This window comes from Stigmatopora argus, chromosome 2 (assembly GCF_051989625.1).
Source record: "Stigmatopora argus isolate UIUO_Sarg chromosome 2, RoL_Sarg_1.0, whole genome shotgun sequence".
NCBI lineage: Eukaryota > Metazoa > Chordata > Actinopteri > Syngnathiformes > Syngnathidae > Stigmatopora > Stigmatopora argus.
This window is the reverse complement of record NC_135388.1, coordinates 20,956,572-20,974,051: the sequence shown is the minus strand read 5'-3', so window position 1 is coordinate 20,974,051 and position 17,480 is coordinate 20,956,572. Positions and strand designations below refer to the sequence as shown.

Sequence of the window (17,480 nt, the reverse complement as noted above, 5' to 3'; positions counted from 1 at the left end):
AGAATCAGTTAAATTGACTTCTATTACAGAATGAGAGCCTGTCAAGTCACCCCTCAAGTTGTTGATTTTGTTCTTGTTGACATCAACTATAAATTAAATCATGTTCCTCTGTCATTTACAAACTGTTCATTTTGAAATCACTTTGCTGCTCCACGCCGTCCAGCCGTCTCACACGCCCAGAGAGTTCTATTTTCGAATAAGAGTGACGGCGTCCACCCAATGCCCACACTCAACTTCCACTTTGCTCCTTTGTGGCGTCAAACCGTCTTACCCGCCCAGAGAGCTCTATTTTCAGATAAAGACGAGGCGTCCACCGTGAAGTCGCCCAGAGCTTGATTAAAAAGGTACATTTATGTCAGGTTTTCCAGAGAAATGTAAAAAAACTTGACCTGATTCGAATCTGGTCGAAAATATCTGGCACAAATAGTAACAGGCTGTAGTCAGATGGCACACTTACAAATTTAACTTTAGATCAGGATAAGTAGTAGATTGAGGCCATTGTGCGAATGGAAAGTAAACTAGAGGAGCAATGTTTATTTTTGGAGAGAGGAATTGAAAGACTCGTACTGTACACTGCTGTTTCGGTTAGAAATAACTTAGCCCATGCTGGATGTGTTTAATAGTTATAACAAAGATTTCAGAGTTTTATAACATTCATTGGTTCAGCAACTTTTTTCAACGGTTATTGTGTATATATAAACATAATACACAAGTATTACAAATAAAGAATTATATGGAGCCTATTCATTATTTTTTTCCATACTGCTTATCCTCAACTGTTGTGGCTGGTGCTGGAGCCTAGCCCAGCCAACTACACGCACCAAGCGGGGGACACCCTGAAATTGGTGACCAGCCAATCGCAGGGCATAAGGAGACATACAAACATTCATGACACACTCAAACCTAGAAGCAATTTAGAGTGTTCCACGAGCCAACCCTACATGTTTTGGGGATGTGGGAGGAAACCAGAGTACCTGGAGAAAACTCACACAAGGGGAAAACATACAAACTCCTAACAGGAAGGTCCAAACCTGCGATTAAACCCTCGATCTCAGAACGGTGAGGCCAACTCGCTAACCACTTGTTCACCGGGCCACTAGCTAGTATAAATATATAAATAAACATTGAAGAACATACAGGTCAAGTATAAATATGAAAATAGTATGAATAAATATGAATGCTTTATAAAGCATGCGAGTTGTATTGCAAAGCAATTGTATTACACATGGTATGCTGAGTTTGGCATTGCACAGTGGAGATTGTTTAAGAGATTCAACAATCTGTATAACAATGTGTAAATATGTAAAGCAATTATGTTTTATAGGGTCTCCTCTTTGACTTGCGGCATTACGGTAGTGCTCATGTGATGCCGTGAACCGATCAAATTGTGTTTAACAGAAAAAAAATGAAGGCTCAAAGTGATGGCTTGGTATGACCAAAAGTACTAAACAAATAGATGTGGAAAGCAGACTTCATAAAATTGGAGCGTAAAGTATTTTTCTATTCCCCCAGGAGCGATTGCAAGAAAACTGCCTAATATGTTGTGACACTAGACCTGTCCTCTATGATATGACGATTGATTATATGTCACCAAAACGATAGTACTCACTACCTTTGTAATTAGAAATAAATGTTTATAAAGTGAAAATGTGAGTTGTAGTTTTTGTTTGACTAGCTGGCCGCAAAAAATTAAACAACTTTGCTCCAAGAAAAAAACAATTGAATACACCTTGTTCATACTGAAGCTGTAAAAATAATGACCATAGGAAATAATGGACTCCAAATAACTCTTTTTGGCTTGCCACTTTTCAATTTGAACTGACCTTTACATTTCTTAATTTGAAGCTAAACATAGATTACAGAGATTTTCAAAATCAAATGATGAACCGTAAAATAAAGCAAGCAACATTTAAAAAAAAAACACTTTCACTGTGACACAGGGACGTTTTCCTGACGTGAAAATAATATTTTTAATTTAGGACTTACTGAGGACAACTAAGAAGCTTTGATTGTCGAGAAGAAGCCATAATCCAAAACCCATGATGACAGCGCCAAGAAGCTAAAATAAGAAAATAACAGACAGGCATTATGAAGATTGAACAACATGCTCTAACCGTAGATGCAAGCAGTATTCAATTGTCCAGCTTTGATGCAAAATCTGTTAATATGCTGTGACTTGCTGTTCTTGTTCTAGTGAGGAAATTTTGAAACTGAAGGAAACATATATAGAAATCAGTTAAACTATTCAGGGAGTTCAATTTCCATTTTTTGACTTATTTCAGCTGACTTTGGGCAAGAGCCACATTTTCAAGACAGTTTAGGAGTTTTATAAATAAATAACCTAACAAAGATCTTTTGTGGGATTTGGGAAAGAAGTCTCAGTATCAAAATTAAATGCTTGCAAGCCTCTGCAAAACATGTTAACTTTACACTCACCAAAGACTTCAACTGTGTGGTGTTTATGCTCGCAACATTATGGTATGTCACCCAGAATATCCAGTTTGTATGTTGTTGTTATTGTTTTTAAGTTAACACTGTCCTGCTAAAAATGGATTTCGAGTACCGTATTTTCACACCTATAGGGCGCACTTACGTCTATTTTCTCTAAATTGGTCGGTGCGCCCAATCGGTCGGTACGTTTTGTCCGTGCACTAAACTCAATTTTTGTATGGCCCTGACCGCTTGAGGATTGCTAACGGATGGCCAACATTGATTGTAGTTCGGGCAGGCAGCATCGCACAAGTTACGTGACGATTTGGAATGAATTGTCGATGTCGATACAATGGCGAGGAGAATCAAAGGCTTGGGAGTGATGCATGTCGCAAGTTACAATGGATTGTGGATGACGGGGCTCAAGTGTCGGCCAGCACTGTTCGAGCTTTCGCCAAAGCTGGAATCAAGTTCCCTGAATAAACAACTCTGACTGACAGTGGAGCATAGCATGTTGAACGCCAAACTCGTTATAGAAGAGTGTACCTTTTACCTCAATAAAGCACTATCAAACTTAGTTTTGCTTGTGTGGTCTTTAAAAAAAAACACGCTAGCCTAACATACGCCAGCGGCCAGCCTAACATACGCCAGCGGCCAGCCTAACATACGCCAGCGGCCAGCCTAACATACGCCAGCGGCCAGCCTAACATACGCCAGCGGCCAGCCTAACATACGCCAGCGGCCAGCCTAACATACGCCAGCGGCCAGCCTAACATACGCCAGCGGCCAGCCTAACATACGCCAGCGGCCAGCCTAACATACGCCAGCGGCCAGCCTAACATACGCCAGCGGCCAGCCTAACATACGCCAGCGGCCAGCCTAACATACGCCAGCGGCCAGCCTAACATACGCCAGCGGCCAGCCTAACATACGCCAGCGGCCAGCCTAACATACGCCAGCGGCCAGCCTAACATACGCCAGCGGCCAGCCTAACATACGCCAGCGGCCAGCCTAACATACGCCAGCGGCCAGCCTAACATACGCCAGCGGCCAGCCTAACATACGCCAGCGGCCAGCCTAACATACGCCAGCGGCCAGCCTAACATACGCCAGCGGCCAGCCTAACATACGCCAGCGGCCAGCCTAACATACGCCAGCGGCCAGCCTAACATACGCCAGCGGCCAGCCTAACATACGCCAGCGGCCAGCCTAACATACGCCAGCGGCCAGCCTAACATACGCCAGCGGCCAGCCTAACATACGCCAGCGGCCAGCCTAACATACGCCAGCGGCCAGCCTAACATACGCCAGCGGCCAGCCTAACATACGCCAGCGGCCAGCCTAACATACGCCAGCGGCCAGCCTAACATACGCCAGCGGCCAGCCTAACATACGCCAGCGGCCAGCCTAACATACGCCAGCGGCCAGCCTAACATACGCCTGCGGCCAGCCTAACATACGCCTGCGGCCAGCCTAACATACGCCTGCGGCCAGCCTAACATACGCCTGCGGCCAGCCTAACATACGCCTGCGGCCAGCCTAACATACGCCTGCGGCCAGCATAACATACGCCTGCGGCCAGCATAACATACGCCTGCGGCCAGCATAACATACGCCTGCGGCCAGCATAACATACGCCTGCGGCCAGCATAACATACGCCAGCGGCCAGCATAACATACGCCAGCGGCCATCATAACATACGCTAGCGGCCATCATAACATACGCTAGCGGATAGTATAACATACGCTAGCGGATAGTATAACATAGGTACGCTAACCTAGTTTCATGCTAGCACCTTTTGCGACAAGCCCTATGTATTGACAAAAAACTGAAAACATACCCGCAACTGAGACTACACCCTATCAGACGGTGCGTTTTAAAGGTGTGAAAATACGGTACACTCCTGATCAAATCCTGTTAAATGTTTGGCATTTGTGTTTTTCTTTATTTCAGCTAAATGATCAGATGACAAGTGAAAATAATTTAGTTAATCTGGGGGGTGGTTTATCTTGCTCTGTTGATATTAAATACTCTACTAAAGCATGTAATAGTGAGAATGAAGATTGCTTTATACAGTGAATACACTAAGAGACATGCCTGTTGAAATATTTTTGGCAAGTGTTCTGGATATTCATCAATACAATTGAAGATGAAATACTACTCACAAAGAAAATGAAGTTGAAAAGGAACAAGAAGTACTTGATCGCCGTCACGCAGCCTTTCCCCATGATGCTTATCTGTGAACGAAAGAGACCATGAGTACCCAACATTGTTTTTGTGATAGAGTGCAAAGCTCCCGACGTCATAACAAATAACAGCAAAAGAATACCAGCACATTTGATCAAATTTGTTCCGAAAGGAAAACCAGTTAGTGTAAATATATGAAAGTAAAACATCTATAATAAAAAAAAAACAGGTATGTTCTTGACCAGAAAGGTATTCAGGTAAAATAAATGGAGGACGATTTGTTTTGAGGATAAGACTTACTTGTTGTTTTAGGGTTCGTGTTTCAAAACATGTGACATGTCTGTGCTAGTCATCCAAAGAAATATGCAAACATCTGTGAAGTCTCTACAGGATATTTGTTTTAGTACAAGAAGTAAAGTATCCACCAAAAAGTGACACAGGAGCTAACAGTCAAATATAATCTTTGAAAATCTGTACAGGGAATTTTTCTTCATTCTTCTTATTTTAAAGCAAAATATCATGATTGTTGGGTACTCAGATAGGAGACAGAATGATAACACTGGTAAACCTTTCACAAGAATGAGCGAAATTAGAGTGAAGGCTCAAATCTGTAAGATTAAACTTGCAAAACCAGTTGAAACTGAATAAGTGCTCATAGAACAAGGCGTGTCCCCATTGCATACAACCAATATACTGAATAAACTAGCAGGTTCTGAACTAAAATAAATATCCAAGTAAAAAACAGCAATCAAATGTCCCAATTAGATGATTAGCAGTATGAAAGAAACAGCCAAAATACACACAATAACAGAAACTACTTTTGGAGAATTGAAATCAGAATGTTAAATGGGACAAATTCATGCAAATACAGTTTACCACATTACAAAACGTTGAAATGTATTTTAATATAGTGAACTGCAACAATAATTCTAAATAGCATTTATGTTTTGCTCCACATTGTTTTGCCCTATGACAGCAAAACATGAACAGGCTCAGTCGGTTTTCCACCAATGTCATCTACACAATCCTTTCACACTCTGTACAATAATACGTTTCACTCGCCAATAAATCTATGAAAATCTGGGTAAAGGTTGGAGGCCTGCATTCAGTTATCCTGCGGCAGTCAAGTCCTACAGTGTGAGAGTCATGTACATGACCCATATTTTCTTCAGTGGAAATGGGTCACTGTTACAGTGTCGCTATTCTACTTGACTCACTGAGTGTTGATTTAAGCATAAAACCCTTAAAAATGCTTAAAATGTGTCAGCTCTAATGTTAACAAAAGTTGCCATATTTACTTAAGTAAACAGTGAAAACTTAACGTCTGTTTTATGCGTCACAACATGGCAGGATTCTATTCACATTACCAATAGCTTTGTTTTTGTAACCATGGCAGAAGAACTACAAACAAGTTCAGCTTTGAAAAAAAAAAAAAAATCCAAATTAGACATAATTATGAAAGTGCCCTTTGTCCATCCATAACTTCTTACCAGAAGTTTAAGATGTTGTGGCAGCCAAATTGCTTCTAATGTTCATATTATTGGTTCATATTACTGCAATAGTCATCACTTTCCAACAAGATATAAAAATAAAAAAATTGGAATTTAGTTTTATTTCATAATCACAAATGTACAATCATTTCCTTTCAAAAAGAAAGTAATGTAAGCAAAACCAGGAAGTGTGTCCATAGCGGTAGTGTTCACCAAGTTTCTGGGTGCAATAATAGCATGAGATACACACTACGCAGGTATCAAGGCTTCTATTTTAACGATCGACCACAAGACCTTTGATCAGCCTTAATAATAATTGGGATGTGCTGACATGGTAAACGCTACGAACACATACTCGCGTCTGCCACGTTTAACTAGGTAAGACGGCGGCGCCTTGGAAAAGATGGTGGTGCCCTACATAAGATGGCGACGCCCTGAGCTAGCAGTAACAGGCACAAGTGAGTTTTTTCAATTGTCCACCTGTGTGGAATGTGCATGTTCTCCCCGGGCCTGCGTGGGTTTCCTCCGGGTACTCCGGTTTCCATCCACATTCCAAAAACATGCATGGTAGGCTGATTGGACGGTCTAAATGGCCCCTTGGTACGGGTGTGACTGTGAATGGTTGTCCATCTCCTTATGCCCTGTGATCGGCTGGCCACCAATTCAGGGTGTCCCTGCCTCTAGCCCGAAGTCAACTGGGGTAGGCTCCAGCACCCCCCGCAACACAAATGAGGATAAAGCGGTTCAGAAAATGTGATGAGATGAGATATTGTCTTCGCAAATGAATTGCTGGTGACAAAAAGACCGATTGGATGTCATGCGATGTAACATTAGATTACTTGTATTGGATCTCAATTGACTAATTCAATGTTGTGGCTGGTGGATGGATAGCCAGCACATTTAATGACAATGTCAGCTGTGATTTTCTTTTTAGAAGCCCATTACGCGTATCATTAAAAAAAGACTTATACTAGTTCAAGAAATACAATAATGTTTGCATTGCAGTCAGTGTACCTAACTTAAATAAAGACCAAATTGCATCTCACTCCTTTTAGTTCTACATTTCCAGTTTAATGATACAACAATGACACACAATCCAGTTGTACAAGTTGATCCATATGGCGTTTGGTTTGTTTCATTAGAAAAAAACATGGAAACAATGAGTCACAGTCTTGGGTGTTAATTGAAATTACATAATTGATTTTATTACTTGTTTTAAAGTTGTCACCTAAAAACTTGCAGCACTTTTTGTATAAGAGAGGACAAACATCGAATGCAAGGGTCACTAACTTCGGTCCTAGATGGCACCTACCCAATTTGTTTTCCATGTCTCGCTCCTCAAAGTCTTCTGAATCAAATGATCAACTCTTCAGCAATATCTACAGAAGCCTGATAACGATCCAGGTTATTTGATTTATGTGTGTTGTAAAGCGGATATATGGAACATAGACTGCATAGATGCCTTCAAGGACCAGAGTTGCTGACCCTTGAGTCAATGTAACAGATCACAATTTGAATCAGCAATCCGATCAATCATTTGTGACCTTCAAAGCAAAATAGGATGCAATTAAGTAGGACAGAGAGATTTCAAGATAAGATTACATAAAGTATATACTGTAGTAGTCGTAGTGGTATACACTAACTCATCTTCATATGCATGTGGATAGTGTGTATGCACTATTCCTTTTTTTAATATAAAATACAAACCAATGTGTATTTGGCAAACCTTGATCATGCCATGACATCTTGATACTGGACAAAAGTCAAATGAATTCAGTTATGCTTTATTAAATCAGACATATGTTCCCCCATTTTAGTGATTGTAAGTGGTCAAAAGCACACTATTAATAACTCTGTTGTAATAAACAATACATTTGATTGGTGAACATCTATCTACGTGTAATATTGGCTGCTCAGTCAGAACGATTAAACACCAGTCAAGTCTTCTCCCCACCTGACGACAATGCCATTTACCCACTCTCAATAGTACAGCTTGCAGTCTCCCTCCCACCCCAACTGGTCTCCAAAACAATGGAAGCTTTCAAGCATTATTCTCTCATGTAACAAAAGGGAGAATTTGAGCCGTAGTGCGCTGCTTCATTCTTACAGCTCCTCCTCTCGAAAAAGACAACAGCAGATGGGCGAAATATGTAACTTTCCACTCTGAGACCGGACACAACCTGATGGTCTATTTACCCCACACTTTGCACACCATATTATTATCTTTTGGAGCGTAACCATGTGATATGGCATATGCTCAAGAGTTAAACCAGGCATCTGTGGTCACTTGAAGCAGCAGAAAGTAGAAATGTCAAGATAATAGCTCGGCCACCACACACTCAATTCACTTAGATTAATCTTGTTGCGCAGGAAACATTGTGTATTAAATACCGCATTTACTCGCATATAAGCCGTATTTGTCGCTGTAAAAAAAATGACTGAATCAAGGGTACGGGTTATATGCCCATAAAAGACTTGACATGCACGAAACTGCAAGGTGACAAAGACGAAACGGCATAACACCATAACGCAAGACAATGCGGCCGATACGGTAATTCATTTCAAAATAGAGAAAAGACAAATAGATAAAATACTAAACCAAATTTATTTTGACGTCTATGAATGAAATCTTGCATCTTGCATAAATGGTGAAACAACTCACTTGTGCTCGTCACCGCTCGCTCATGGCGTCGCCATCCCACCGCAGTTATAAGCTTGCTCTGACTGGCCAGACGTTTTTCTTAAGATTTTCCCTTCAAAGTAACACATTTGTACTCCCTATTAAAACCATGAATATGGAGGTGAAAATTGGGAATCATTGGGCGGCTTATAGGCAAGAAATTGTAAAATTCAACGGTTTTAAGGCAATTTTAAGGGGACGGCTTATATGCGAGTAAATACGGTATGTTATTATAAATTTGACACCTTTGACAAGTTGACAGAGAACTGCTGAATACATATAGATTGGCATGTATCAAAAACTCAATGATTCATACCTGTCAACCTCTGCCGATAACTGCCCTTATAAATGATTATGATTCCCCTTACAAACCCCCAAAAAACCTTACAAACACCGTACGAGTTGTACGGTGTTTGTAAGTTTTTTTGGGGGTTTGTAAGGGGAATCATAATCATTTATAAGGGCAGTTATCGGCAGAGGTTGACAGGTATGATGATTGACAATATTGTTGTGTACAAATACTTTTAGGATTCCTTTCTTAAACCTGTAATGTAATTTTCAACTGCATTTTGTTTTAATAAAACAATTACGTGAAGATTATGTCAATCTGAAAAATGGATGAAACACTCAATCATTGCAGGGGGTGACTGAACTTGACCTGCATTGCAATAAACTATTCAAACTAAATCTTCTCCAGTGACACAATATGGAAAACAGCTCAGGAAGATTTTCACATTGCGAGAATAAGACATGAAATGCAACAAGGCAGAAGAAATAATGACTGTCTGTAAATATATTATTAGATATGATTTGGATAGGTCGTCCGGTGGAGCGAGTGGTTAGCGCGTTAGCCTCACAGCTCTGGGGTCCTGGGTACAAGTCCAGGTCGGTCCACCTGTTTGGAGCGTGCATGTTCTCCCCGAGCCTGTGTGGGTTTTCTCCGGGTACTCCAGTTTCCTCCCACATTCCAAAGGCATGCACGGTAGGCTGATTGGACCCTCTAAATTCCCCCTAGGTATGAGTGTGAGTGTGTATGGTTGTCCGTTTCCTTGTACCCTGCGATCGGCTGGCCGCCGTTTCAGGGTGTCCCCCCCGTCTCTGGCCCAGAGTCAGCTGGTATAGGCTCCAGCACCCCCTGCAAGTCTAATGAGGATAAATCGGTTCAGAAAATGAGATGAGATACGATTTGTATTACAACTAGATCGACTGCAACTGGAAGCAATCTAGACGAATGCACCGAGACGAATCAATTGCTGCAAAATCAATTTGGTCCAGATCCCATCCAACCCACTGGCATTATCCAACTTCTCGGTAAAATCTCGTTTGGGACTCGTACAGGTTGCCATGACAGCTGGAGGGGCAGTCAGGAGTAAGGAGTAAAGGAAAACAACTTGAACTATCTAATTACCTGTCATCTTTGTTTCTTTAAGAGTACACATTCAACCTTTATCAAATTTATGCAGTCATTAAAAAGTAGAATTGGGAACCTCTGGGTACATGTTGTTTGAATACGATACAAGACAAATGTTCCATCTAATTTTACATATGTCTGGGCATTCAGACAACCTCCCTGACAACACTGAGAACCACTGTGAGCAACATCAAAATTGCTCGCTATGGCCACACACCAGTGACACACCTGCCATCAGAAAGTGCATTTCCACTATTCATAAATGATCAATAGCAGTGGTGTCAAACATGCGACCCACGGGCCGGAAGTGGTCAGCTAGGGGTTGTTATACCTGACGAGCACTTTGGAGCTCAATCATACTGTACGTACAGAATTAAATGCTTTCATTTTTTTCCGACAAGCGCACCGTAAACCAGATGTTTGTGACCAGCGTTCATTTGCTCCCTGCCGTCAAATCGGCACCTTCAATGGCAGCCAATGGGTTAATAAGGAACCTTAAAATCTGCCAAAACAAACAGGAAGTAACCCAGAACTACCCAAAAATCAGTACCAACTGACGCAAACAAGAAGCATACTGGGAAAATCAATCGGAAATGATCCCAAATTTACACGAAGTGACCCGTAAGTACACGAAAATGACACAAATTTAACTAATTGCCTGCTATTGACAAAGGATAGATTTCCAATCCATTTAAACTGAGTGGGGAAGCTAATCTTTCAGTGCCATTGACGTCTAGCGCCGTCAATGGCGGCCAGTAAGTGAACTTTTTGAGCCAAAAATAAAGTGGTCCAGCACACAGGAAATCTAGTTTAAGGCATTAATCTGGCCCGCAAACCAAACTGAGTTTGACATCCCTGATCTATAAATCATAAAATTTTATGATTGATATCCACACATAAAACATCTTAATAAATGTCACTAGAATATGCACAAATCTGACTTAAATTTCTGTCACTTCTGTCCTTCTGGGGAAAAAAAATATACGAAGTTTTAGTCACAAATTATGGGTGGGCGTTATACCCGAGTGCTTGTTACACTCGATTAAATACGGTACTCCAACAGCCATTCCAACTTAAAAGAAGTGCAGTTCTTTTTTAACTTCGGTTTGGGGAGTCGACGTATCACATTCACTTTAGAAGGTTAGCATTAGCGTCACTTAACTCAGCAACTCTGGTTATTTTGAATTGAATGATAAAAAACGTTCAGGTTTGGACATGAATCAATAAATCAAGGTTATTGATTAGGTTCAATGACATTGTTTTACAAACGAATGTAATGAAATACATTAATTATTTCATGGCTTATACAATAATTTAGAGCAGGGGTGCAGGTTTTTGTTTCAACCGATCCAACACAAACAGTTTAACCAATGAGGTTTCTGCTGAAACAAGAAGCACCTAACTGCAATCCATGGATTGCACTTCTAAGATACCAGATTGGTGGAAAGGTTTCCTCTTATAGGTTGGAACGAAAACCCGCACCCACTGCGGCCCTTTCTGCAGTAGTTTGGAGAACCCTGATTTAGATGAACCAACTTCAAGTTGTAATTTCCCGGACATGATATTTAGCAAAATGATTGATATACCAAAGGAAAGTGGAGACTGTAGTTCTTTTGATTAAGCCAAAAATTCAGTTTTGAAAAAAGGGTTAAATGAAACCCATTTTGCTGTGCCGAGTAAATTCAGTTCTGTTTTTTTTAAGGCAGAAGTTTTAAATGTAATTTGTTTTCAACATTATTTTGTGCTGTGCAATATATATGGCTATCATGCTTGTTTTCCGTAACAAATTGCTAGCATATTTGGTCGGGACTCAGTATTGGCAGGTCCTCAAAATCATGTGACTCGAACTCAAAAAAACCTCAAAAGCATGTACTCTGGGTATCCATGTAAATGCATTTTATTTTGAGATGAAGAAGAGTGGATATAATGCACCTATACTATGTGGCCAAGCAAATATATGTTTATAGTGCTTACAAGTCGCCATAGGTGATTTTAAAAAAATAAAGACGATCCAGTAATACCTTGAGATACGAGCTTAATGTGTTCCGGGATCGAGGTCTATGTCAATTTATCGTATCTGAAATCAAATTTTCCCATAGAAAATAACTACATACAAATTAATCAGTTCCCACCCTCTGTAAACAACCCTTGTCTGTCTATTTAAACCCTGTGTGAGCAATTGAAGCTTCTATTGATGAGGATTGTACAATCAGCTGAACTGGGTTTAGGTGCAGTGTTCACAAATCTGACACCAGTACATAACTTGGTAAAGGCAGGGTAACTCTATAAAGATTTTTACCTGATGGATTGTCTGGATATTATTCATAGAACGTCTGAGTTTCTATAAGGGGTACATTGCGTTTTAAATAATGTTCGAATTTATTGTCTATAACGAATATTTTTTTACTTTCTACAAGGCCTCTTTGTATGTTACAGGCAGATTTTTGTTTAAGTTTTTACAACGAAGACAAACACAATTTTTTCTAATAAAAGTTGAAGGTAGGTCAATTATCTGAAAGGAGTTTTTCTACTAAAAGATTAAAAATTATCTTTATTTTAATTGTAGGAATATTCATTTATTAATTTTCAACCGCTTATTCTTGTCAGGGTCAGAGCCTATCCTAGCTAAACCCTAGGCAGTAAACCTAGACTGGTCGCCAAGTCAGTCGTCGGGCACAGATAAAGAGTGAAAACTATTCACAATCACAATAAAACTGTCAACGAGTGGGAATCCATTCCACGCTGCCTGCACCAAAATCTGGCGAGAAAAAAAAAAAAACACTGAACCATTGGGTGGAGTTCTGGGAATATAGCTCATTCAAATAATTTTAAAATGTCAAAAGAAACTATTAGAATAAGAGAAATGCAATTATTCAAAATAATGAAATCAGGTGGTTGATCCGAACACTTGTTAAATTGGTTTCAAATTTGCCGTTATGAAACTATTTACAATTAAACAAATGACAACCTCAATCTAAAGCAATATTGCACATAGTTCTGTCTTGTTTGTTGGGAGAAAACTGTAAGGAGGAGCTTGAATAACATTGAATTCACACAGCTCTGGGGCAATTCCAACAAACAGGGGAAACGGGTTATGTACTTGTGTTTTGCCACAGTTAAGCCTCTTGTTTTAGGCAGTTCAGCAGTTGGTACACTATCGGGTTGAACTCAAACAAGGAATTACATTAAACTCATGTAGACGTTCTTTAGACCAGAAGCTGCATGGATGCCTCCAAAATTTAACCAGCAACAGCTGGGAACTCTTGCACAGCATAATCCATACAACATCTCTGTTTGCTGGATATGGAAAGATAATTAAGGTCACACTGGATGGAGGGAAGAAAACCCTGATTTATAGCCTCAGATGTTAGGGGGGGTTGCTGTGCAGTATAGGATGCCATGTGAGGCCCGGGACCCTGTGGGGGAAAATTTGGGGCTTAACTGTGATGCCATAATTTTCAATGCTGACCCACATTTTCATCTGTACCCAGCTGGTCCTCATAACCACTCCATACTCGGCAATTAAAAGGGCAAAAATCAATCATAGGAATAAGCACTCTGCTCCGATGAGTACTTTTTACAGTATTGTATTAGTAGAACATGTTTTGCCAAATGTATTTATTGTATTTCTGGACCACAACTTCTTTACCACTTGATTCAAGACAAATGAAAATATGGGTATTTGTCCGGGGGACTTTCCACGACAACGCACTTTTAACCGAACAAACAAATTTAAATTAACTTGGATTAATATATACAGACACACTCAAACATAAGTTTAATGTAACTTTACACAAAACTGAATTCTAATTTTGTTTTATTTTATTTTTACCTTCGTTCTCTTCGGGTTAGTTGGTTGCCACGCCTCCACCCTCACGTTCGCTATCGATGGGCTGTTTGCTGTTGTACGTACTCCCTTCAAAATATTCCGAAAATGATGCACACAGATGTCCACACAATAGGATAACACACGACCACTTGCCAACGAGAAGTACTAGTCTTGAATTAGCAATCGCTCCGCCAACGGGAGCTAACAGGCCAGGGCGAAAACAGGAAATGCAATACCCTACCCACGTAATGATTGTGGGTAATGAAGTTTTATTCAGAGAAAGGGTGCCATTGCCTATGGGTGTTGTGTGCACGAGTATACTTCATTACCCAGAAAGCCCTCTTTTTGCCTGCGCATGCACGTTATGCGCTTTCTGGTCGAAACTCGTCTGAATAAATCGTTCAGTCCTCGTAGATATAATAGTTGTACACGAAAGAGATGCGGCAAAAAAGTGCGGTACAATGATAAACAGCCTCTCATGTCATGGCCACCTGGCTTGGTCGCATCTCGAAATTTTGATCGTATCGGTTTTTTTTTGCATTTGTCAGTGCAGAATTAAGGCAAACACAACGGATCCAGAGCAAGCTGGTGCAATGAAGGATATTATGAAGAAAAGGCGTATGATGACAATCGATATTAAGCAAGAAATACTCGAGAAACATGACTAGTTTACACGTGACTGAGCTGGCTCGTCAATACGTATGGAGAAGCAGAAAGTTCGCCCCGAAAGCCACGGTGGAATACATGAACTTCTTTGCCTTGGTTATTGCACAAGAAGGTTTAAATTTAGTGTAGGATTAAAACTTTTTTTTAAGTGTGTAAAGGATTCCAAGTTCATTTAAGTTAAATTTAAAGTTTATGTTACGTTACGAGCGCATCCGTCAAGTGACTCTTTCTCTCTTTCCCCCATCCACGAACTCCCCGATGTATAAAATAATGCCTCATTTTATAATTAAACATCATAACCACTAGTTATTTGTTATTCTGTTAGTAGATGGTGAATTAAAACCAATAAAATATGTTTTTCCATTGTAATATCCTGTTTTGGGGGTATTTTTTTCAGAGGGTGCAAACAAATTAATTTGTATTTAGTTCATTTCTATGGGAAACGTTGATTTGAGATACAAGTAAATCGACATACGAGCTCAGTCCCCCATTAAGCTTGTATTTCAAGGTACCACTGTACTATTTACTACTAAATTTAGAGCAAAATCAGTGTAAACGGGAGTAATAGACATTTAACCACATCACTCAAAATTAATTATTTTTGTTAACATGAAAAATCCAGGCATTAGTACAAAATATCCAAGGAGCTTCCTTGGTCATTTAACCCTTCATAGGGCACTCTTTTATCTCATTGGCTACCAGGAGGATAGATAATGACTTTTACTTTTGGAGTGGCAGGTAGCAAATAATCGCTGCCGACATCCCAGTCAAATAGCTTGGACGTTTCCTGCAATCAGTGGCAGAAATGACGTAATTACAATGAATTATTAACAACAAGAACTTATTGGGGCTTTAATTGTATGTATAGTAATTTTGTACATTTTTGTTTTTAGTTATATTTTTATTTAAACAAACAGCTAAATCTTGTTAAAAACTTGCAATAATGATGAATAATTTTAAAATTATAATGATATGATTAGAATTGCAGCCCAGTGGCTTGAGTGGTTAGCGCGCGCTGACCTCACAGTGGGGGACCTGGGTTCAAATCCGGGTCGGTCCACCTGTGTGGAGTTTGCAGGTTTTCCCCGGGCATTCCGGTTTCCTCCCACATTCAAAAGTCATGAATGGTAGGCTGATTGGACACTCTAAATTGCCCCTATGCAAGAGTGTGAGCTTGAATGGTTGTTTGTCTCCTTGTGCCCTGTGTTTGGCTGGCCACCAAATCAAGGCACCCCCCTGCCTCTGGCCCAAGGTCAGCTGGGATAGGCTCCAGCACCCCTTGCGACCCTAGTGAGGATAAAGCGGTTCAGAAAATGAAATGAGTGATATAATTAGAATTGAGACCGAGCATTCACATTTCAATCATGTAAGCCACAATTGTATAAAAAAAATGTTAATATGACCAAAAATAGTCACTACGATGACTTGTATATTTGCACACACCGTCCCACATGCTCACACATAACTAAATACACCTGAAATTGAGAAAGAATTATTTTCATGGGGACTACATTGTCTTTTCCTGCTACAAACTGAATTTCCCGAATACGGGATAAATAAAGGTCAATCTATTTAAATCTAAATGATAAAGACAGCGTGAACAAAAGCCACTGGAATTGATTCATTTAGATTAATACGCGCCACATCACCATCTTTGAAGAAGACGCCATTAAAAGAAAGAACGATTCTTTTTTTGTTTATCTGAAATTCCATCAGGCGCTGATCAGATGAGTTTGCATCCAACACGCTTGAGGCATACAATCACGTGTTGGGGAACAGTAGAACCCGTTTTCATGTCGAAAACCCACACCAGATTGGAGAAGTCTTTACTACTTACCGAAAAGTTGCCGCTGAGTGTGTAGTTGAAAGCTATTGCGTGTGGCTTCTATCTCCTATGAGCGGAGAGTTGGTTGTGGCTGGACTGTACGACTTCCACGCTCTAACACGACAGACACGGAGAACAATTTAGCAGCAGTCGAAAGGCTCAAGATGGGTAGACAGCAGGGGAATCTCCTCCAGTCCCCGCCATGTGGCAGATATGGGAATTAGCAAGTGGAACGCCCTTCTTTAACTCCTAAATCCCCGCAACGCCACCTCTTAACACGAGGCAGATTTTCAAAATAAAGAAAGAAAGACAAATCTGTTGGCTCAGCAACACAAACTTTCACAAACACTGCGAGCGTATAGTAGCAGTTCTTTTCTCTCTGCGTGTGTGAATGTACTTAAAAAAAACATTTTCAAAACAATGCTTAACATCTCATTTTCTGAACCGCTTTGGGGTCGCGGGGGTGCTGGAGCCAGTCCCAGCTGCCTCCAGGCCAGAGGCGGGGTACACCCTAAATCGTTGGCCAGCCAATCGCAGGGCACAAGGAGACGGACAACCATGCACACTCATACCCAGGGGCAATTTAGAGTGTCCAATCAGCCTACCATGCATGTCTTTAGAATGTGGCAGGAAACCAGAGTACCCAGAGAAAACCCACACAGGCCCAAGGAGAACATGCAAACTCCACACAAGTGGACCGACCTGAATTTGAACCCAGGACCCCAGAGCTGTGAGGCTGACGCGCTAACCACTCGCTCCACCCGGCCGCCCAATGTTTAACATATAAAACAAATTCAGTATTCCATGCCACTATGTTGTTTTGCCATCTTTGGCATCCTTTGTGGCTAATTTTCCTTTGATGTCCATCACGTGGGCGGCCCGGAGTATGAGTGGTTAGCATGTCGGCTTCACAGCTCTGGGGTCCTGGATTCAAATCCAGGTCGGTCCACCTGTGCGGAGT

At 40.8% G+C, this 17,480-nt stretch overlaps 1 protein-coding gene across 1 annotated transcript in view; it reads right to left on the bottom strand.

The window, feature by feature from the left end:
* Nucleotides 1–16,740, bottom strand: part of LOC144066843 (CD82 antigen-like) — a 28,099-nt gene extending 11,359 nt beyond the window's left edge. Inside the window, exons 1-3 of the mRNA XM_077590221.1 lie at nucleotides 16,532–16,740; nucleotides 4,597–4,668; nucleotides 1,987–2,059 (exon numbers count right to left, since the gene is read on the bottom strand). Of these exons, the coding sequence (XP_077446347.1) occupies nucleotides 1,987–2,059; nucleotides 4,597–4,659 (136 nt within the window). The 5' untranslated portion in view covers nucleotides 4,660–4,668; nucleotides 16,532–16,740. The remainder of the gene's footprint in view (nucleotides 1–1,986; nucleotides 2,060–4,596; nucleotides 4,669–16,531) is intronic.
* Nucleotides 16,741–17,480: the final 740 nt, after the last annotated feature.